The following is a 23,715-nucleotide window of genomic DNA, read 5'->3' as shown; positions in this document are numbered from 1 at the left end:
CATATTTATTATAAATAACTAACTTAACTTCTTTTCTTAATTTCCTCAAATTAGTCAATTGGCTCTTATAATTAGGACTGGAGGTGTATTTAAAATAAATTACTTTTTGGGTGTCAAAAGCGTAAGGAAAAGCGGTAAAGAGAGTGTGGAAAATAGGAAGCACATTCCATGCTTATTTGTGAGCATTTTATGTTCACATTTTAATTTGAACTATTCAAGTTAATTTTGAATAGTTCATATTTAATTTAAAAATTTTATATTTTAAATATATTTTTATTTTAGTAATATATAATTCAAAATAAAAATGACATTATAACTGTTCCTTCTTGAGAAAATAAATCTATTATTAGAAATTAAAAAATTTTAAATTAAACTGTCTAAATTAGATTTTTAGTAATCCTTCAAATTTCATGGCAGCAATGAATACATGCACGCAATTATATGCTCAATACTGTAATAAAAGGGTTGTGGCTTGTTTTGTGCTTGGGGAATGAATAGTATAATTAATATTGAGAGCGAATCTTAAAAGGAAAAAAAAAAAAAACAAATGGTGGGTTGGCTCTAGTGAGGCATGTGCAAGTGGGCAACTTGGCTTTTTATTAATTTAATTTAATCCACAAAACCACGACCTACCCTTCTAAAATAAAAATCTATGAGCCCAACGTGTCCAGATCTAAAGTAATAGTAGTAGTTTTATTATTGTGATTAATATTTATTCCTGTGATCTGGCCAAAAAAAAAAATAACATTTATTCCTGTGCAGTACTAATTAATATGAGAATCAAAATTTTTGAAGAGTTTGGGAGACATGCGTCAGAAAGCAAGGCTGGAATCGTGGCTGGTCACGGCCAAAACAGGTAAAAGTCAATCATAAATGAACATGGCACAAACATATTAACTACCCCTAATTTTCTGAGAAAAAATCTCAAAAAAACAACAAATGTGTGTTTGGACACACACACGTCTCAATGGCCTGTTTGGTTATAGAACTATTGGAACTTTAATAACTGGCAATAGAATGTAATATAATGGAGATTACGTGAGTTTGTTTCAAATTACATTTAAAGTCTTAAGCAGGTGCCGCAATTAATTATAATAATAAAAAATTGGCCATCAAGTAAAACATGTTACTGAGAGTAGCAATAATGTCAAAAGTCTTGGAATAAAATGCAGCGTTATCCAGCGGCCATTTGTACCTTGAATTCCAAATCCAGCTCCATGAACTATTTTTTGGCCATAGAGTACTTCAATTCTTAAATTCTTTTTTTTGGTGCCAAAACTTCAATTCTTAAATTCAAAATTGTGCATCTTACATGTGATTTTTTTCCTTTTTCTTTTAATATGATAATTTTGGCCCGCAAATGCCAGGGTGTCTGATGTTGCCCAATTCTTTCGTGTTGAATCAGGCTGAAAATAGGAAAAAGAGAAACATGACAGACAAAAGTCTACAGGCTGATTATTTGGTTAATTCATATATTTAGGGATGAATTAATGAATTAATACTTCTCCTGTCTTAAATGTTAGACCCATCTTATAATGTAAATTACAAGTTTTACATTTAGGACAGGAATGAGTACTATTTTATTATATCATATCATCATCACATTCAATAATTTTTTTACATAATTAGGTGAACAGATAATTTTTTAATTTCCCATATTCTAATTTTTGTCTTTCCAACTCTACCGAAAATCCTATTTTTCCTCACTAAGAACCTAACATAGCTACTAGTTTGAATTTGATTCATATAGATTTTTTTGTGTAATAAAGGCAAAAAGAAACATGTGGTCTGATTTTTTATTTTTGATAATAGATGTTGCTCTAGGATCTACAAAAATCAAATTATCAATAGGCTTTTGAAAAACAGTTAAAACTGGGTCCTAAAATTACTCCATTGAGAAAAACATATAATTCTGGTATAAGTAACTTTCATTAGGTCATTTGTAGCACTAATAATACTATAATAGACTCGAATTAGAGAGTGAATTCGTAGTTTTAAGTCTGTTTTAAGTCATAGTGCAAGACTAGTTTGATTCACATTTATTCACTATATTTGCAACTATATGAACTTGCCAATTCATGTGAAATGTGGTCTGCATTTTTAAAAATGGGAAAAGGGTGAATTAAAAAGGTTCAAATGAAACTTTTTACTTCAGAAAATCAATTTAGATTATTCGTTTCTGGAATTAATGTATATAACCATTCTCTCTTAGTTGTAAATTTGATTGAAAAGCAACTTCAAATGATTAATACAAAACAACAATGAAGATAATAACAATAGCTCTTTTTCTTTCGTTTTCCCTTTCTTGGACGGCAAGTTCCAAAAGATAACTTGAATGGTGGAAGTCTTTGAAAGTGCCAGCAAATCACGAGATATATAACAACCTCTTTGAAACTTTAATCCTTTCAGAGGCAAATGAAAGGGACAAATGGCATTTTTGTGTGAATATGAATGAAAGGATTTCAAATGAATTTTGCAAATTAAAACTATGGTAAAGGTCTCAGTTGAGCCTTTGAGTAAATTTAGTTAAGTATTTAAAAATCATTTTAGCTTTATGTAAAAGATTCCTCCTTTTCTTTTATTGTCTTTTCTTTCTCTTTTAGCAATAGCAACCTAGTTTTCATTTTTTTTTATCTTTTCCCAAAGCAGCGCTGTTAATAATAAACGTTACACCAAATCCCACCTGTGTAATTTTGTTTAATTTTAAGTAACAAATAATTTTTCATACTAAATATTTTTAAATAATTTTTTGCGATTTTAATTATAATATTTACCTTTTATATTCTTAATGTTTTATATCAAATACTTATCCGTTCCTAAATATAAGATTCTTTTTATAATTTAAAATTTAGACTATAAAAAAAATTTTATATTTAAAACCGGAGAAATAGAAGCGTAGTGTTTATGGGATTCCATTTGTAGAGGCCCTGAAGAGTTCAAGAACCATCCAGACTCATCTTGAAATTATTACCCAACAACTACGAGCCATTCCATGATCCCACCTTTTTCTTTCATATATCTCAAAAGAATCGGACGTATGTGGTATAACATTAATTAATAATTAATATATAAGTGGGTACTCGTGTATGTGTCAAACTAGGTACGCGATTGTAACCAGAGCGTTGAAAGTAATTCATGCGAATTTGACAAGATATTTATTGACGGGCAATTTTTTTTTTTTTGGTTTTGTTTTATTGGATTCATAAAATGGATTAATTTATGAATTACTTCGTCTGCGCTCTCCCTTATTTTCCCCCTCTCAACGGTAGTAAATTAATAATTAATAAGAATGGATGGAATCAAAATTGGCCTCAGAATTCTGTTAATAGTTTAGAACAATTGATAAAAATGAATTGGAGTTCCGGTCAAAAAGAAAAAAATAATTGGAGTTGGTCAAAAGTCAAAACCATAAGGAAAGGTGGTAAAGGGAAGGCTGAAAAATGAAAACAAGGGTGGGCCGTCGCTTGTTTTGTGCTTTCCGGAATGAATAATATCTTCAAAGTCCATCTCAAAAGATAATAGTAGTAGGTAATATAATATCTCATTTAATTTTTATTTTGATCCTAAATATAAAAACTCAATTTACTTTATTTTTTATATTTATCTATTTTTTTTAAAAAATAATCTTTATAATAATAGTAGTTATAGCTCATATACTTGGTTAGGAAAGATATTTGAGAAAAAATAATACTTATTTATTAGAAATAACTAACTTAATTATTTTTTTAATTTATTCAAATTAATTAATTACTCCTCTGATTCTTAATAGAAGACCCATTTGATTAATTTGATTAGATTAAGGAAGTTAGGTAAATTAGTTAATTATAAAAAAATAACACATTTTTTCTAAAACACCATAATTATCTTTTTTAATATCCTCTCCCTTTCTTCTACTTGATTATGATTGAGAAAATTGATAAATATGATAAATCAATCTTATATTTAAAACTAAAACTAACTTAAGAATTAAGTCTTATGTTAAAAACCCGAAGAGCAGTTCTTATATTAAGTATCAGAAATAGTAATAACAGCAACAAAGAGGGAGCGAAAAGCTGTGGCACGTGCAACTTCGCTTGGAGAGAATTCCTGCCTTGGGCTTTTATTAATTAACAAAGCCACGTCTTAGCCTCCTACAATGAGCCAAACGCGTCCACTAAAAAGAGATCAGAATCAGAATCGAATGGAAGACAAGAAAAAGTCTGTTGGTTTTTGAAGAGAGTTTTTGGAGGACACGCGTCAGAAGGCAAGGCTGGAACTGTGGCTTGTGAAGGTCAACAAGCTGACCTTCATATCATCCATACTTTGAAATGGAGACACTCTTAGCATAAGTGATATCAAATTTTTTTTTAATCTTAACAGGCAAAAATTAATCATTGATCAACATTCAAAGTATCTTTTTTCCCCAAAAATAAAATCATATATATTGTCGGTTTAGCCCCTTTAAATTACTATTTCCCGTTTCAAATTAACTTAATTTTCCAATACATAATCTAAGCATTTCCCTTTCTTGGCCCCAGAAAAACTCCCGCTAAAATATCTTCATCTGCGCGACACAGTTTTGCTTTTTTGTACTAATAAATCAGACAGTCCTCTGAAAAAAGATAAAGAAAAATTGAAGACAATGCTCAATGATCTTTAATTAAAAACCTATTCATGGACTTTGTTAGTATTACGCGATCTATATATCCGACCACACCAAGAATAACATAGCTTTTGCTCTCTGTTTTTTTTTTTTTTAAAGGAGTTTTCATTACTAAGTTTTTCTATTTGAAGAAACACTTTCCTCAGCTTGACAAGATTAGCCCAAGTATATGAAGAAACCCAGCTGCAATTTTCATGTCTATATAAGGTTAATAAATTATGCTTTTATGCAATTCAACATCATATGATGATTTTTTTAAAAGAGGGAGAGAAAAAAAAAAAAAGAATGCTCTGAAATCTCAGAAAAAATTCTGTAAAATCTTTTGTTTTAACTTGCTGAAGAACATCTTTTGTGTCCCAAAACTGCCCCTGCGAGGAAGATCCAGAAATACCTCCACACATGAGGATAAGAAAGGATCAACATAGTGATACTATAGCATATAACTCAACTGAATATGTACATGACATCGTAACACTGCAAAAATCAGTGTCATTGCCCAAAGCTCTACATGAGTACAGGCTTCTCTCTTGTTTCCCTGAACGGTATATCTCCATTTAGAACTGAGCTGACGAAATTCTCGACTTCCTCCATCGTCATTTCACCGAGAAATGAAGTGAACTTCCTTCTTTTAGGTTTGTAGGCAATCAAGAACGTATTTGATGACTTAAATCCAGTTTTATCAAATGCTTTAAGAAAAGAAGGTTGCTTTGTGGCATCCAAAAGGGCATAGGAAATGGAATCCTTGAAGCCTGATGCTTGATTTGATTGCCTTGAGAAAGATTTTTGAGAGACCTGAAATTACAAACATGCAAATTCTGATTAAAAGATTTGGTGGAATAGAGGATTATACATAGAGAGAACAAAATTACAGAACAACATTAACAAGCTTCAGGTGGTGCTCCCTCTGGATGCTGTTAAAAAGTCAGAACTATAACCTCTTGCCTTGTTCTCCAAATTCCTAATTTAATTTAAGGTTCAAATGTATTAACCTTTCCTAATTTTCAACCTTAAATTTCAAATCTCAGTAACCTATGTAATTACCTTTGATTCAAATCAAGTCAATATGAAAAAGAGTTGAGAGCAGTCATCTATTGATAAAGCAATCAAATTAGAAAATCCCTTTGTTAACTAACCCGATGTCTTACAGTTTCACTCCCACCCTTAACCTCCCAGTCCACTTCTCAAGGACAAGAAAAGAAGGAAATGACGAGAAAACCCCAAGAAGAAAAGAATTATCTTTTGTTGCTTTTGAAAATATGTTTATCTTCTGATAGGTTTCCTTGATTAAACTGATTCATTACTGAAGTGTATATATTGCCCAAATCAAACATCTTAGTTGTCTGTGTATTGCTGTTAACAAACATTGAACTAAGAAATTCAGTGTAATATATAATTTGTTCCTCTTGGTCAAAAAATAATTATAGCCTTAGAAACCATGATTAAATGAAAGATACACTTACCAAAGAGAGGATTGTTTGCAGCTTTTCTCTGGCTTTAGAGGATCTAAAGGAACCAATTATGCAGACTGGGGTTCTCTCGCCACAAAGAACATCAAAGTTTGATCGAGAAAGGAATTGTATCTGACTCTCATCCGAATCAGTGGATGCTTTTTTGGCCTGTCTTGATCCTGCCTTTTTGCTTATTTTTTCAAAACTATCAAGTATATTACTGAGATCATGAACTGCAGATTTTATATCTTTTACGGAAATCCCTGTTTTCAAATTCTGCTTCTCTCCATTAGGGAGCCAACCTACTATAGCCGGGAGCGCATCAACTCCCAGCTTTTTCACTCTTGGATCGGAAACATCATGAACCTGCACATATCAGCCAAAACATTAGATCTCTCTTCAAAACAAAAAGAAACAAGAAGCATCGTTTTGCATATAAATTGTTCAATTTTGTCATATCATTTTAGAAAAGTGATCATCATATATATATTTATTAAGATCAATCAGCCTTCCACAAAAATTCTTAAATTGGATCCCCTTCACCTTGCAAGCAGTAGTTGAAACAAAATGTCTGCATACGATTTACTGAGAGTTTTCTGGCCTCTTCCTACTCGCTCAATAGAATTAAATAAAGCAGGACAAAGGGCAAGACCAAACACTACGGGGCAAAATATAGAAACATATAAGAGAGTTTCAAGGCCAGCATTAACATACCTGGACATCACTGAAAGTAAAGCGCTTGTGATACAGACCACTAAGAACACGCCAGATTACAGGAGTATCTTTCTTAGCAGACAGAAGCATCACCCCAGGCAACTTTGCAGAAGTTAAAAATTCATCAAGAGAATTCAAGTCAGCTCGCTTTGAAAACCTTGGCAGGTGGTCTTGACAGAAAGCCTTTAAATTCTTGGCAACCAAGTCACCACTGTATTCTATCAAAGAACCCTTTTCATTTCCCTTGTAAGAATAAACAAAAACCCTTGGAAATCTTCGGGGATATGTGCCAAGCTGCTGACAGAAAGAGGCCTCCTTTCCACAATCAATACTTCCAACCTGTCACATAAAAGAGAAATAAGCCATGAAACTCCAAACAATTATCAAAATAGAAAACAAGAGATAATAATGAATAAACCTTTATAGCTCCTTGCAGTGAACTGTTGACATCCTCTATAATGGATTCAAAGTGTTCGAGCCCCTTCAATGAGGGTGTATACGATAACAAAAGCCAAGTCATGCCTTGATCAACTATTTCCTTTTTGAAGATTTGGGAATTTATGGTTCTAAAACTTTTACCGGAACTCTTAGCTCCAGATTGAGAACCAGTTGAACCGCCAAAACCGCCAAAACCACCAAACTGATTCCCACCACCACGTCCTCCACCACCAAAAAAACTACCAAAAAGGTCATCCAAACCAAATCCAAAAGAACTAGGACCACCAGACCCGCCAAAGGAGAAGGAGAATGACTGAGAACCTCCCTGCCCACCCATATCCTGCCATTGTCCGGGTCTGAAGTTAAACTGACTTTGTCCTGGTCCACCACCTGTGAAATAAGTATATCCACCCTGATCCCCAGGATGACCAGCTCCAAATCCAGGATTGCCTTTCTCATCACCGTACATGTCATAATTCTTCCTTTTCTCTTCATCTGACAAAATCTCATATGCTGTCAAAGGAAGAGGGAAAAAGAGGCAAGCACGTGAGCATCTCAAATAAGAAATAAAATGAAGCTAGGCATTCAAAATATCATGTAACGGGAAGCAGCGGGTGTATTTGTGCACATGGGCCAGAGGAAGAGAGCAATTTTATTTACCATTATTGATCTGAGAAAACTTCTCCTGTGCACCCTTGTTTTTGTTCTTGTCCGGGTGATATTGGAGAGAGAGCCTACATAACAAGATAAGAGCAATCAACAAAAAAGGCTTGTCTGGTCAATGATATCCATTTGCCATTTTAACGGCAAAACCTCCACATTAAAATTCTTTCCAACATTAAACTAAATCCAGCTTATTTTGGCTGATACTAAACGCAGTGAGCTATACAGATTTAAGATAACATCACTTTAAAAACACATATTAAACATCCACCTGTATTGATGACAATCATAACAACAGTACCGATTTAAATAAGCACTATGAAATATCCTATTCTTCTCCAAGTTTCTTTTTGTGCACTAAAGTAAGCACGTATTAATATTTTGCATGCTTTCTGATGACTCAATCTTTTGGGTTGGTATATCGATGAAGGTATCCATATTACACCACTATTTCTATTTTAAAGAAAGCCTGCTTGTATTTGCAGCAATATGAAAGACGGTAACATTTTCATATATGAGCTTTTAGAAAACACTCATCAATGAAGCACAATCAATTGCAGAAATATAAGGAGAGTCTTGCTTGTGACAACAAACAATAATTTAGAAGACATACTTGTGGAAAGCCTTCTGAATTTCCCGTTGACTTGCATTTTTATCAACCCCAAGGACCTGGTAAAACCAAATATGTGCAATTTAGTATATACTCTTGTACAACAATAATTAAATAAGAATTCATAACAAGGAAAAAAAAAAACAGTAATTAAAATGCGAGACTATGTTGCCATCTTGCCTGATGATTACTTAAAAAAAAAAAAAAAGAATTTATAAGAGAATCCTTAACCGAAAACCTAACTCTTAGAGTATGCTTAGCAGTGGTTTTTGGTTGAGATGAAAATCATGTTCGGGCAAAATATAATTTCTTTTCCTTAACAAATTAAACGCCACATTAATATGCATTATTCAAAAGACCTAAACCTGGTCATGCAAAAGAGCTATTTACATAAAACTAAGCTAGAATTTCCAAGTAAAGACTACTCAAAATTAACCCATTAAAACTGTTTATCTCAGTCAAGCTCACCGCAAGCCGACTTTAAGAACGCGTATCCATCAATCATGCTACTATAAGAACACATGTTCACCACCTTGCCAATTATCCTTAGACATTCAAACAATAAACCCCAAATTCGACAGCTTTCCACCGCTCAAAATCTAGAATTCACAATCCCCAATCGGGATCAAGCCTCATTACTAAACCGTGATCATTCCGTCATCATTATACCGATGTCGACTTCTCCAATCACTTCATCGACGGTAGCATAGTATTCTGCTCCAAGACAACAAGCACTTACCTTGTAAGGATCGATAGTTTTCGCGTCCAAGCTTGCATGAAAACCCATAAAGGTCATAAAGATTATCCATAAACATAAATGCCGGCTCTTCATACTCGAACCAAAGTTTCGCTAATAAGATACTGTTGTCCGAAGAGTGTGAAATTTGAACGAGAGAATTGGATTTGGGTACCGGAAAGATTTTTTTTGTTTTTTTCCGCCTGAAGAAGAGAAACGAATATTGAGGTTCGATAAATAGGTTCGCCGTTCGCGGGACCTGCAAATCCAGATGCTTCGAGGTTAAGGCCGTTAAATACACGTGGCAACTTATGGTGCCAACACGCATATTGACCAATCAGATTTTAGGAATTGTCTGATTGGGAGGTAGCGCGCGCGTCGGGGAACATCATGGAACGGCTGCATTAAGTTCCTTTTTTTTTTTTTGGGATAGAGAAAGTGAAGGTTTTTTTTTTAATAGAGAAAGGGCCGTAAGCCCAAAACATCAAAGTAAAGACATGATCACAACAAAACTCAAAAACTTAGCCCGCCTCCCTCCAAGTCCATGCCTGTCTGTCAAACTCGAAAGCTTCGGCCACTTCTCCAGGCATGTCGGGATCCATTCATCATCACCAATATATTGAAATCAAAGCCTAGGGGGATATATTAAGAGAAATTGAGTCTTGCAGAAAAGATTAGTTTTTCACAATTTGATAAATCAAAATTCAAGTCCTCGTTAAAAGAGGTGCCCACATTTAATACCCGATAGTGTTTTGAATAGAATTGCCTCCAATAAGAGAATACCTGTGCTTTAGCCCAAAAAAAAATTAGCGGGGATATCCTTGTAAATTTACATTACATTATATTGTTTTATAGTTAGTCGTAATTATCCTATTTATAGCAAAATATATAAAAGATATATAATTTCTTATAATGAACAATTATTTTATGATGATAATTTGAGCACGTCGCGTAAAGGGATGATTTTTGTCATAAGTGTTTTTAAACATTCTAATCAATTACTTTTTATCTATATATGAGTTAATCAAAATTAATTATTTTTCTAAAATTTTGAAAATTGTTTTTGATAAAATTTAATGATTAGAAGAGTTAGGTTAATTAATTGAATTTTTTATAATTAGTTAAAAATTAATATTTTAAACAAAAAGATATTTTGTTAAAAAATATTTAACGAGTTCTTTTTATTTCTTATTGCAAAACTGATAAAAAGTCCTCTTCATTGGAATGATAGGAAAGAGAACGTTATTCTAAGGTTATGTTTGGTAGGCAGGTTTGAATTTGGGTGGACTGGGAATGGGATTGGCAATGGGATTGGGAGTGGGATTGGAATTGGGATTGTGGCTTTAAAATTATGTTTGGTAAGGAGTAATAATGTTTACATTAATTTTATTTTATAACCAGTCATTAATTATGAAAAGGCAACAATACCCCTTCATATTAATTTTTTAGAAAAGAAAGTCTGCAATTGCTTTGCCTTTGCCGTTGATCTTCACCGCATTCCCTGATTGATTCAGTGCAAAACCAATAACAAATCTATCAGCAACCTTTTGATGATGCAGTCGAATCCTTGAGATCTAGATACAAGATCATTAACTTGTATGAGATCATATTTAAAAAAACAAAGGAGTTTCCAATGATGATTTAACTCTGCATCTTTCGTCGTTCCTTCTTCATCTTCGTATCTTTTACCCGCTTCAACCTCTGCCTCTGCTTCAACTCTATCATTTAGGTTCAGATTTACATCTTCATCTTTTGCTGCTAGGTCTAGTCCATTGCTATGCACTCAAGATCTGAAGCAGAGGCAGATTTAACGAAGAAGGACGAAGACTTGTCAAACCATTGCCGAGGGTTCCAAGAAGGAAGACGGAGATCTGGAGATAGAGATAAGTCGCCGTCGTAGCATCCTCAATTTTGCCTCTTTCCAGCATCATCACCGTCGCAAGAATTAAAGGGGAGGGCGACGCCGACATAGTTGTGTATGGGAGTTTCAAAAGTAGAGGCAAAAGCATAGTGATGGCAAAATGAGAGGAAGGGGGGCGGGTGAGGGGTAATCTGGTCCAAAAATGTTCACTCCTGGGATTGATTTTTCAATACCAGGGGGGCTGGCAGCACTGGCTAATCCCACAAAAAGTGGTATTGAGCAATCCTGGGATTGCTGAAGTCTATGTACCAAACATGACAAACTGAGCAATACCAATACCAATCCCTGTGCCAATCCTCCCATTCCCTTGTACCAAACAGGGCCTAACAGTAATATTTCTATGGCTTTACCAGTGTTCAATGAAACTATTGGCCACCAATGGTCTAATGCTAGAACTCTCTTTCAAGTTTTATCATAGGGGAGTGAGTGAGTGTGTCTCTCCCCTACAGGGTACACTACGAGTAGGGGTGTGTCTTCCCTCACCTATGGAAAGGGCACGTTTAAATAAATTATCCCTGTCAAAAAAAAAAAAGGTTGAATCATACCATGTTAATTCTCATAATGTTAAATAACTGTATGTATAGAAATAAGTTTAATCATATCATGTTATGTTAAATACTCTTCCGATCTTAAATATAAAACCCTTTTTGTAATGTAATTTACATTACAAAAAAAAATCTTATATTTAAAATCAAAAGGATATCATATAAGTATAATAGATATATGTATAAACATCATGTTATGTTAAATATCAAATATGTACAATAGATATAAGTTTAATCATATCATGTTAATTCATAAAACTTGTCCTCCATGACGCATTTCGAAACCCAGTTACAAAGTACTAAATAACCAAGTTTTTGTTTGTTTGTTTTTTTTTTTTTTTTGGGTTATTGAAACAAACAGAATTGCTCGGATGCCGAGCATTTCTCCTGATTATATATATTTGAGGCCTAAAATAAATAAATTCAGGGCAACCGAGGTTACAGTTATTGTTCTCTTTCACATTACTATTCAGTAACCATTGCCTTGAGCTTCTCGTTTTGTTGATTATGAGGTCCCTTGATAAGCTTAGCTGGGTTTCCATAATGCATTCATATCAGAAACTATTTTCAGCTTCAAAGACCTATCAAAGTATTTTTCCAACACCATGCAGTTAATCAGCGTGCTCAAGCGCGCATGGCATTTGGGTCAACGAATGAACAACTGAATTGTGCATAAAGAAGTTAACATCAGAATCGATGTCTAAACTCTGAACACTATTACTAAACTCAAATCCAAACAAATACAATTTGGTGAACAATGTACCAAAATTGAGAGGTCATGTGGGAGAGGAAAGAAGGAAAGGAAGAGACTCAATCTTGAGACTCCGCACCATTTATTGCCTCCATGGACTCACCTGCCGGCTCATCTGCCTTGTCACCTTTTTTACCTGCAACCAATTAGCTAAGCAATGTTATTATTCTATTCATATTGATTAGGCAAATGATGAATCTCAGCATGAAGATTCAAGCTTCCAGTCTACCTTTCTTTTTCTTTCCACCGCCTTTCTTCTTTGTTTTTGTGCCCAAGGCTAGCCATGCCTTGATTTCAGGATCATCTATTGTCTTTGTGGGCTGCAATTCCTGGAGAGGATGAGAGGTGATACGATCCGATCCATTGGGCATCAGTAAGACTGTGAATTTGATGTGTGCAACAAAATCACCTGAAAATAGTGTGATATTGTGCAATATTAGCAAGCAACACAGAATTCCAATACTTATTGGGATCTAATCATTCAACTGGCAATTTTACCAGGCTTTTCATGAAGAACAGGATACGGCTGCAAGAGTTCGTGGTTCATACATTCCACCAATCCCAATCGAGCTCTTTTCTCTTCCAAAGCCCTAGCATATGGTAAATAATGTTAAGTGGTGTGAAAGAAATAGATTTAAAATGCAAAAATTTGAACAGGATAATGAAAACATTATTACCTGGCAGTGAACGGCATAATTGGAAATTTTTGGCTTATTTCACTGAAAATGAACCTAGATGCTTTCATCTTCAAGTGATAATTCTTGTCAACAGCCCTCTTATAGATAGTTGTCTGCTTCTCATCCAGCAGCTTAGGCTGCAAGTGACGTGCGTAAGCTATTCATAAGAGCTGCAGCATTATGCTGTCAAATGAATTAGTAAAAATTTCATACCTTGCCTTCTCCAGTGCTAGCTGCTATATCAATAGCATAAACTTCATTCTCTTCAAACTCTGCATCATCGACCCTTGTTTCTGGATTAGACACACTCAGCACAACCTTATTCCCGTCTATAACAAACTGCTTCATTTGGTGGCTAAGAACACCTTCAACAATTTTACAATCATAAGCAGCAGCAACCTTCTGAATTGCATCAGTCACATCCTTGTTCTGTCAGGCAAAAAGACATTGATTAACAACTCCATCATGAACTGCTGTATCGTTACACTAAGCACAATAATTACTATTAGACAGCTTTTCACAAAAAGAGTATAGGTTGAACAAGTGGGAGAGTAATGGCATACTGCAAGCATCAAGTCATTTGATTATGAAATTGAATATCCATATAGCACAGTAGCTACCATAGACAGATGTACTGACAATATGTGTCAGCACAACCATGACATTTTTTAGCCAGTTTCCATTCAAGCAACAGGGAAAGGAGAAAGCTAAAGTGATATCAATTATCACAGCCAATTTGCCATTATTAAAGCTTTAACACATTATATTTATCTTAAATTACATTTAACAACTAGACAATGAAATTCTAAGTTCAAACTATTTTCTTCACACAATTTAAGGGTATTAGTTTGATTGTTATAGCATATTGGCTCCAAGAAACAAGGGTACTGACAATTGACAAGTCAGGACAACCATAAATTTGATTCATCAGCCAAATTTGATCTAGGCAACAGGGAAAGGAGGAAACCAATATTGCATTGAAAACCTCGGCAAAGTTGCCATTTAAACTTTTATGATAAAATGCCATATACATTTTGAACATGCACCAGTGAAACCACAAAAGCTGCAACTTATTTCTAAATTAACACAAAACAAATGCCACAAGCAAATCTTCTAGTATTGTGCAGTGTAAGGTGTTGGCTGCAAGAAGCAATGATACTGACAATAGACAAATCAGCAAAATCATGAAACAAAATTTGTTCAGCCAATTACAATTTAGGCAACAGGGAAAGGAGGAAACCAATATGGCATCGATAACCTCGGCAAAGTTGCCACTAATAAAACATTTATTCAACTAAAAGTTCACCATTTTAAACCACAAGAGTTGCTACTCAGTCTAAATTAAAACAACTCAAATTCCATGTGTAAATCATTATATATAGAATTGTCTAGTGTAAGATGTTGGCTGCAATAAGCAGTTATACTGATAAAAGACAAATCAGCAGAACCACAAAACTAAATTTTTTTTAGCCATTTATAATTTAGGCAACAGGGAAAGGAGGAAACCAATATGGTATTGATAGCCTCGGCAAAGTTGCCATCAATGAAACATATCCTTGCAATTAAAGGTACACTGTTTTGAAGTTTGTACTGCAAAAGCTGCAAATTTATTCTAGAATTAATGAAATTGATACACAGACAAACATATAAAGGTAAATCATATCTACAACAAATTCTATCATTTTTGCAACGAGAAAAAGACACTGAATTTGCAACTCTTTTTAACTACCCAAGAAACATAAATATGGAGAAGTGCATCAATCAAAAGCCAACAACTGAGCATCTAAACAAAGGATTGCATCGGGCATAACAGATACCCTATCAGAGTAACTATGACATAAGCCGCACTTGGACAATGTCCATAGCTTTTTAGGAGATGTTCATCATATAGGGTCAAAAAGTAATGTTTAGAAGCTTCTAATTCTGTGCGCTCATATTTATAAAAATTGAGCTTATCTCCATAGGCCATGAAACTCAGATAAAAAAAGGCATGGAGCACAGAGTACATTTACCAGACCCCCAAAAAAAAAAAAAAAAAAACCCAACATGATATAACTAAAAACTTGAATAAATTGATTTTCCCCACAGGCTGCCTCTGCGCGCTCATATTTATAAGCATTGAGCTTATCTCCATCGGCCATGAAACTAATAGATAAAAACAGGCATGGAGCACAGAGTACACTTGATAGATAAATAAAACTACCAATGAAATATTGATTTTCCCCACAGCCTGCCAAATGCAAGCAAAATCAAAGCAAATACTTCATGAATTTGAAGAATTCATCATAAAGGAATCCTAAGTGGTGGAGGAAAAACCAGGATGACCTCTATCAGTGTAACTATGACAATGAAGCTTCATAGGAGTTTATCCATAGCTCAAGGTAGTTTTTTCATCATTTAGAGATCAAACACTATAGAAAGAACAAGGAGGAAAACTATATCCAGATAATACACATGGAATGACCGATAGCTAATATTTACAGACAGGAGAGATGGCGGAACAGAGAGAACAGCGTCATAATATTTACAAATACAGTTGCAAGATAAAAGATCGGATACATAATTACCTTTTTCCCTGGTCTTACAAGCCTCAAGGCCACTTCAGCAGCAGTATTAGCAGCTGCAATGGCATCAGCTGCCCTTCCTGTAACCGGCCCTTCCTGAAGAACAAACGTATGTGCCACAACAGCAATAAACCCATCTATATGGCACCCCATGTCGCTACGTTCAACCAAAGAAACCATTAAGATAGAAATAGCAAAAGCTTCGCCCATTCCTTCAATTTTGATAAGAGAAATATGCCTTGGAGTCTTACATTTTCACCATATCACCTTCTTCCAACACTGTCTCATCACTGGCGAGGGGTGAGAAATGACAGACTGTATTGTTCACAGATATGCAAGTTGGGAACGCAACGCCTTTCTCAATCTTCCTCTTCACGTTCTTGTACATGTTACCAGTTTGCCTTCATAAAAAAGGGGGCACATCCCATAAGCTAAAAATCATAGAAAACAAATATAAAGATTATACATTTAGAGACAAATCCAACACTATGTATGCTGCAATATCCAACGGGACGAGCAATAAAAACTTACTCTCTAATGAATGCATCCCCCTTCTCGCATAAGTCTACAATCTTGACCTTCGGCTTACATTCTGAAACAACTAGTTGCAAAGCCTCTGCAAAGTGTACCCGTCAGTTATCAGTATCAATTTTTTCCAGGAAACAAAAATACACGGAACCGACTGCGAAGCTGCATTTTTGCTTAAACAGGTAAACAAAAACAAAATTAGCCCGTGAAGATGGAGAATAGAAACAGAGAATGAGGAACACACTGTTGACGATCTCAGCCGCGCTCTTGTATTTGGTGACGACTTCAGAAGAAGAGAGATCCAGCTCCTTCTCCTCCCTTTCATCGTCCGACATGGTATCTCAAATATTGAATCCCTGCAACTTCAGAAAACAAGGAAAAGAGGGGGAAAATCAATCTTTTATCTCGTTGGAATCAGAATCAGGCTACAATAAAAACAAAGACCAATGAAAGCAGGTGAAATGAGGTTTGCAGTGTGAGTCACCTTACAGAGTTAGATTGACGGCGATGTTTATCCTAGTTATTGAGTGAGGAAGGAAGGGTGCAAGCAAAGTTGAAAAAAGAGGGAAAGCCGAGAAATTGGTGGCTCGCTCCAACTAGGGTTACAAGTGACTACAGAGCCAACGTTGGCTTATATAGAATTCATCCTTCGAACGCCCAAGAGCTTATCTCAACTCTTTTTTGAAAAAAGTCAACAATTTTTAACACTTCCCCCTCTAGTGCGCTCCCCCCGGCCTCACCACCAGCCACCAGAGTCCAGAACCAGGTTGGATCATAAGCAGAATATTTGGACATTTCTGTCCTTACCCCATACGTACGAATAATGATCTTGGAAGTTGCATAGAATTTCTGGATTTTCTGTAAATCAATAATTATGTATGAGTATCAATTATAAATATGTGTGTGCACATGTTGATTGACAAAAGTATGGAAAATGATCACTTGCCTGTTGATAAGAAAATATGTCCGTTGGTCACTAATGAAATATACAATTCAAGACATATTATTATTACGGCAAAAAAAAAATCCAGGCATATCACTTATTAGTACTAGGAATCCTAAAAATTAAAATTTATATTCACATGTGAAAATAAGTTATAATTGATAATTTAAAAAAAAATTATTTATCTTTTGTAAAATTAAATTGTGATCCTTCCCATATAACTTGATGTTTTCAGTCATTGCCATCTGAAAAAAACTCCAGCAACATTTGAAACAAATTATATCATAATTATGAGGGGAAAACCATATTGGAGGTACCTATACTTTTTTTCAATTTTCAATTTGGTACCTATGTGTTTTTTGTTCTTAACTAAATCTTTATTTTTCCTCTATTAACATCATTAATCCTTATGTAGAGACTAAAAATATCAATAGAACAAAGTTATAAGAGCTAATATTGCTAAAAAAATAAAATTAAATGTTTAATTAAAGGGAAAAAAACACATAGGTACCAAATTAAAAATTGAGAGAAAGTATAGGTACCTTCAATATGGTTTTTCCTAATTATGAGGATTAGGATTTACAAACAATAAGGGATGATTTAGATGGAAATTAAACCATAATTTTAAAAATAATCTTACGGTATATGAAATTAATATGTGAGAAAAATTTTGTGTCGACTCGTGTGAAAATATTTTTTAAAAATATTTTTTACCCAAACCAAACACCCCCTACACATATAATGTACTTTCTGAGGACTGAATTTTATTATTCTTACAAGATTTACATTTAAAGTTTTTGCTTGTGAGGCCAACGTAGCGATTTAATTCATTTCATGACCAAGAAAATTTCAAATCCAAATTTAAGATTTTTGGTCCACATGTGCCCAGACGTGTTGGGGACTTTTCAATTTTGATTTTTGAGGCCTCAACCAAAATTGTAAATGGGCTTAGGGTGTATCCGGGGGGAAAATCTCCTTGAAATATGTGAATCCCAGAAGCATGACCCGAAATGTTGTGTTCTCACTGCAATATCTACTTTTTTTTCTTAAATTCGTGACAGAGGCATGAGGAAGAAGGCCTACTCTATGATTTGCAAATACTAAGATTTGCCGCAAAATTTTCTTAAGTTTGGTTCAACACATGTAGAGTTCACAAAGTCAAGATAAATACGTGTCCATTTCTTTTCTGTTTTTTTGGTGAACACCTTGTCCATTTCTCTTTCTAATTCAAACCTGCACATAAAATGCCACTTCTTAGTATAAAGTTTGGGTTAATATAATTTTAAGTTATTTAAATTTGTCTTTATTTTTTTAATAACACCTTCATTTTGTTATTAATCTCTCAAGTTTCAAATTATAAGTTTTAGTCTTAAAGGTAAAATAATCTAAGTTTTTATTAAATTATAAGACGGGATAAAAAGAAATTTGAGAGGATCAAAATTAAAATGAAAATAATTTTAACAGACCAAATATTATATTAACTTATAAAATTATCCGTGTTGTGTACTTTTAGACTGTAGCACTGGTTCTTTTCCAGTCATGCCTCAGCAACATGACTTGGGGAATTAATGTAACCAAAACCGGAAAAAGTTAACGATGTTGGAGAATACAAATCCCACATTCAAAAGTAATAAGAGATATAAAATATTAAAATGCGTATAAGCTTTTAATCATCCCAATCGATCAAGACACACAAACTTGTTCCAGTGACATGGAAAAGCCCAAGAAAAGACGGTACCAAATTAGAGTCAATGAACAACAACAACGACAACAGTGAATAGAAAGCCACAAAGCCCACGTTGACGAAAGGAAATGGCCGATAGGGAGCTTTCAAATGATGACCAAAGCTAAAACTGATGCAGAACCTCCGAGCAAAGCTATGATGATGAGTGTTAGAATGTGAGGAAGGCGAGTGTTCTGGGGAGGTAGCTGAACAAGAACTGTTCTGATCACCAACGTTAGGTGGTAAAGAACAATGATCAAAACCAGAAACATCATCATAAGTTTAACGTGCTCGTTTTTGAGCAGAGGGTTCGCTTCTGTGCCTATGGCGTTCTTGGCCGCAAGTAAGGCAATCAACGCCGTTGAGAATTTGTCCATGATCTCTCGTAGTTCTTTGAAGAGTTTGGCCACTTGCTCCCTGAGCATATTCATTCAGAAAATCCTTAGAAATTTCAAGTAGAAAGATGGTAACGATCTAAATTTTGTTAAATGAAACTAAAAACAGAGCAACTATGTTCAATGGCAACATCTGCATCTTGCCCATCCGTAGCATGAATATGTGCTAAGAAAACACAAGATATTCCTGTTTTCTTCAAGAGGAGAAAAAAATCAATCATCTCAGGGAAATGTTGAACGTGATTTCTTACTTATGAGGCAGAGAAGCCCAGATTTCAGTCACAATCGCCAAAATGGTTAACGGGAACATAAAACAGAGAGGCATGAGTGAGAGAAGAAGCATGTAAAAAGCAGAGGAGGAGGATGAAGAGTGAAAGATGGTATAGAAAACACAAATCTCAGTTGCAGTCTCCACAAGATCAACAAGAATAGAAAACAGAGACTGATGGAGTGAGAGAGGAAACATGAAAGAGCTCGATGAAATGTATATCAGGTTCTTGCATAGTTTTGTAAATCTGACACTGCGTACCTCATTGAAGCAGAACTAGCAGAAACAAAGGGAATGGCTGGTTCTGGTTTTTGTGTCTGGCAGAATAGAATGAAGACGCTGAAGACTGCCCATATTATAGAAAGAGGGTTGGGTTGGGGGGCGGGGGGGAGTGAAAGGAAGTCCAAGGCGGACGGATTTCTCTGCATTTTCTGAGTGGGGCCTGATTCCGAGTTTTTTTTCTTTTTTTGGGGGGGGGGGGGGGGGGGGGGGGAGTATTAAACGTTTTTAAACGCCTCGGGTTTGAAGTTTAATACGTCTCCAGGTGAAACGCTTGCTCCACTCGTCTTTTTTCTTCTTAGGAGGGACGAACCAATGGTATGTTTTGATCTTTGACCATTTAGATTCTCATTCCCACCTGCACGGAGACGTAACACACAAATCAATCCGCAAGCAGATTAAAAATTAAAAAAAAAAATCATTTGATGAAATTGGAAAAACTGCCCCAATGGCTTGATAAATTTTTATGGCCATATATATATATTTGATACTCTCCAAATTTTGTACGCATAGAGCACGACTATTCTAATTTAGCTCCTCTTCATTGATAAAATTGCCAATGGGAGACTTTCCCCAATTTTTTTCAATTATTTTATCTAATTCAATTCGCAATTTTTTTAATTACTACTTATTCTATGATCCTTAATATGAGAGCCAATTAAAAATTAAATTTGATTCTAAATATAAGATTTTAAAGTCACTTCATTTTTTAAATTTATAATTTTTTTTAAATATTATTATTGATTGTAAGGGTATTCCACCAAGAATAATTAAAGCTGGTATTTTAAAAAAATTAACACAATTTATTATAAATCATCAATTCAACTAATATTTTTAATATTCTTAAATTAGTAACATAACTCTTATATAAACTGTATGGGGCAGTAGCCCTCAATTGAGCTTTCTCCTGAACTAAAATGAGAGATATATAACCATCAAGTCTTGATTTAATGTTGTCGATCGACAATTTTTTTTTTAGTTCTTTTAAAAAAAATAATTTATAACTCGCTTCTTTTTAGCATAATTTGATGTTTAAATATTCTTCATTTTGAGGAAGATTCGCTTGAAACAACCTAAGTATTAAGCTCCTCTCACTTCCCCCGGGAGACCGAGGAATCAATGTATTGGTTTGATTGATGTGGTACGTGTCATTCTCTGCTGTGTCACCGAATGAAGCCACCTCCGTGGCAGCGTTCGCCCACCTCTTCTGCCACGTGGCATCATTATAAGGAAGAGCGTGTCAACATCCACCTTCGCCTCCTCCATCGTCTCTCCACCATAAAAAACGCACACTTCCTCAATCAACGCGTCACAAATCAGGGAATTCACATCAAATAACTCTTTGCATCAGTCATCTCTCGTACGTGTTACTCAGAAGAAGAAGAAGAAGAAATGTCGTCGTCGCAACAACATCGAGCTGAGCTTGACCAGAGGGCCAGGCAAGGAGAGACCGTCGTCCCCGGCGGCACCGGCGGCAAGAGCCTCGAGGCTCAGGAACACTTAGCTGAAGGCACATATATACATGCATAATAATATCCTTCTCCTACATATATTTCTTTTAACAGTAGTTTTGTTTAGTGTATATAACTGAGCAGATTTGGATGTTTAATCATGAAGGGAGGCAGCGAGGAGGGCAGACGAGGAAGGAGCAGCTGGGGACAGAAGGGTTTCAGGAGATGGGACGCAAAGGAGGACTGAGCACCATGGACAGGTCTGGAGGAGAGCGAGCTGAAGAAGAAGGCATCTCCATTGACGAGTCCAAGTTCACAACCAGAAACCATAACCAGTAGTAGACAGAAACTTACCATGCACGCATATTTCATATACGTGCGTAGTCGGTAATGTTCCTGCTGCCGTTTTTATATGGTACTAATAGTTAGTTACTGTTGGAAATTGTAGGACTAGTAAGTTTGTGGCTGTTGTTGTTGTACTACCATAGGACGTCGACCTTTGCTGTAATGTTTTAGGGTTAATTTTAGGTTTCCCTTTGTAAGCAGACCATACGTGTGTGTTGAATACTTCAACTTGCTCCTTCAGACAGGCATAGTGCGTGTCCTTATTTTCATGTAATGTTTATGTAAGCTAACTTTCGAATAATCCTATTTTGTTTGCTTTGGTTGGTACTATATAATCCCCTCTGGCTATATTCTCTCTGTATCTCTCTTCTCTTATTATGCGACCTTTTTTTTTTTAATATTCAAAAATTATGGGTTACGTTGTACTTGTTTTGGGAACAATCTGAGCTCCTCCTACTTTACTGAATGACCTTTTTCCAGTTTGCTGATGATATAACATTTACCGTATTTGTATCCTTAATAATCAGTATATGCAAGACTGTGAAAAGACGAACACAACTAGCATGAAGGTTTCTTTCTTCCTTTCTTTCTTTTTTGAATGTAAGAGAAATAACATTAATGAACCGAAATTGATAACAATACTAGTTCGTTTTTAAATATGCCCAGGTATTTCTAGCTAAATACAATTTCAATATATATCATTAAATAAGAATAATTTAAGAAAGTAAATACATATTTATTATCATACCATATTTGTATCCTTAATCAGTATATACAAGACTGTGAAAAGACGAACACAACTAGCTTGAATGTTTCTTTCTTTCTTTTTGGAATGTAAGAGAAATAACATCAATGAACCAAAATTGATAATAATGCTAGTTAGTTTTTAAATACACCTAATTCATTTTGTCTCATAATTTTATAATATATTCTTAAAAATATTTCTATTAATATTCTTAAAAATATTTCTATTAATATGAGGTATTTTTATCTAAATATAATTTCAACAGTAAGAATAATTTGAAAAAATTGATAATAATGCTAGTTAGTTTTTAAATACACCTAATTCATTTGTCTCATAATTTTTAATATATTCTTAAAAATATTTCTATTAATATTCTTAAAAATATTTCTATTAATATGAGGTATTTTTATCTAAATATAATTTCAACAGTAAGAATAATTTGAAAAAATGAACACGTATTTATTATAAATAACTAATTTAATTAATTTTTTAATTTTTTAAAATTGTTATTTAACTCTCTCCAACGTAACTTTCGATGGACCAGCCAATAAATGTAGAAATTGGAATTGGGTTTAAAAGATTTATTAAAGCGTTTGGATCCGATCTCATTGAGCTATTGGCCGATTTTCTCTCCTGCAAATTAATGAATTAAAGGCCAGTGCAACTTTTTTGTATTTCTTGAATTAGTAGACCAACATATATAAGCTACTGCTTCCTGGCTCTCCTCCTTTCTATGGTACTACTGCCTCGGGTCTCAAATATAATACATTTACTGGAGCTTTTTGGCGGTCTAAATGTAAATCATTCTTGGGATCATCAAAAGAATTTCACCCAACCAACAAGTGTTGGTCGCAGTGGTTAGCGGCTGACGAGTGACGACTCTAAGGTGAGAACCTGTGTTCTCACCTTGAGAGCGCACTTGTCGGTAGAAGAGGATACTCATCTTGGCACAAAGTGCTATAGGATGCGCTCCAACTAAACCTCGACTCCGGATTAGTCGGTTGCCCGGGTTTACCTGACCCAGTGGAAGGTCAGGGTTCAAAAAAAGCGCCAGATACCGGGGGAAATCGCGGGGGGGGCCAAAGGCCCTGTTGCCTTAAATTACCAAAAAAAAAAAGAATTTCACCCAAAAAAAATACACTCCTCATTATGTTTAGGACTTAACGACAGTTAATACAAACTTTAGTCTTTTAAGTTTACTCTTATCTTGGTTTTGATCCCTTAAATTTTAAACTATAAGTTTTGGTCATTCTCAAGTTTTCTCTTTAGTTCCTATAATCTAATAAAGACTTAGACCATTTTACCTCTTAAAGGACCAAAATCTATGGT

At 34.7% G+C, this 23,715-nt stretch overlaps 3 protein-coding genes and 1 long non-coding RNA gene across 6 annotated transcripts; 1 reads left to right on the top strand and 3 right to left on the bottom strand.

The window, feature by feature from the left end:
* Positions 1–4,940: 4,940 nt before the first annotated feature.
* Positions 4,941–9,452, bottom strand: LOC114722584 (dnaJ protein ERDJ3A-like). The gene is made up of 7 exons (XM_028908659.1): positions 9,255–9,452; positions 8,519–8,574; positions 7,903–7,976; positions 7,223–7,755; positions 6,805–7,143; positions 6,103–6,456; positions 4,941–5,434 (listed from the first exon to the last, which is right to left on the bottom strand). The coding sequence occupies exons 1-7, from the start codon at positions 9,345–9,347 to the stop codon at positions 5,147–5,149; spliced, it is 1,737 nt and encodes a 578-aa protein (XP_028764492.1). The 5' UTR covers positions 9,348–9,452; the 3' UTR covers positions 4,941–5,146.
* A 2,905-nt stretch (positions 9,453–12,357) lies between these two features.
* On the bottom strand, positions 12,358–16,847 carry LOC114722585 (ERBB-3 BINDING PROTEIN 1-like). 3 transcript variants are annotated; one of them, XM_028908660.1, is made up of 10 exons: positions 16,722–16,847; positions 16,482–16,599; positions 16,241–16,325; positions 15,961–16,110; positions 15,713–15,866; positions 13,359–13,574; positions 13,146–13,282; positions 12,967–13,058; positions 12,698–12,877; positions 12,358–12,604 (listed from the first exon to the last, which is right to left on the bottom strand). In XM_028908660.1, exons 2-10 carry the CDS (start codon positions 16,570–16,572, stop codon positions 12,528–12,530), a joined length of 1,182 nt encoding a protein of 393 aa, XP_028764493.1. In that variant the 5' UTR covers positions 16,573–16,599; positions 16,722–16,847; the 3' UTR covers positions 12,358–12,527. The 3 variants fall into 3 exon arrangements, with proteins under 3 accessions (XP_028764493.1, XP_028764495.1, XP_028764494.1); XM_028908662.1 differs by having other exon boundaries at positions 16,482–16,593; XM_028908661.1 differs by having other exon boundaries at positions 16,727–16,847.
* A 1,932-nt stretch (positions 16,848–18,779) lies between these two features.
* Positions 18,780–19,892, bottom strand: LOC114722586 (uncharacterized). Its single transcript, XR_003738169.1, has 2 exons — positions 19,819–19,892; positions 18,780–19,312 (listed from the first exon to the last, which is right to left on the bottom strand). It is a non-coding gene; the product is annotated as an uncharacterized LOC114722586 (long non-coding RNA).
* A 1,345-nt stretch (positions 19,893–21,237) lies between these two features.
* On the top strand, positions 21,238–21,635 carry LOC114722656 (em protein H5-like). The gene is made up of 2 exons (XM_028908735.1): positions 21,238–21,355; positions 21,463–21,635. Exons 1-2 carry the CDS (start codon positions 21,238–21,240, stop codon positions 21,633–21,635), a joined length of 291 nt encoding a protein of 96 aa, XP_028764568.1.
* Positions 21,636–23,715: the final 2,080 nt, after the last annotated feature.

The sequence above is a fragment of the Neltuma alba genome, unplaced genomic scaffold (assembly GCF_004799145.2).
Source record: "Neltuma alba isolate B1F8T4 unplaced genomic scaffold, ASM479914v2 tig00012097_pilon, whole genome shotgun sequence".
Lineage (NCBI taxonomy): Eukaryota > Viridiplantae > Streptophyta > Magnoliopsida > Fabales > Fabaceae > Neltuma > Neltuma alba.
Note: the sequence above shows the minus strand (reverse complement) of the source record. Positions and strands in the feature narration are given on the sequence as shown.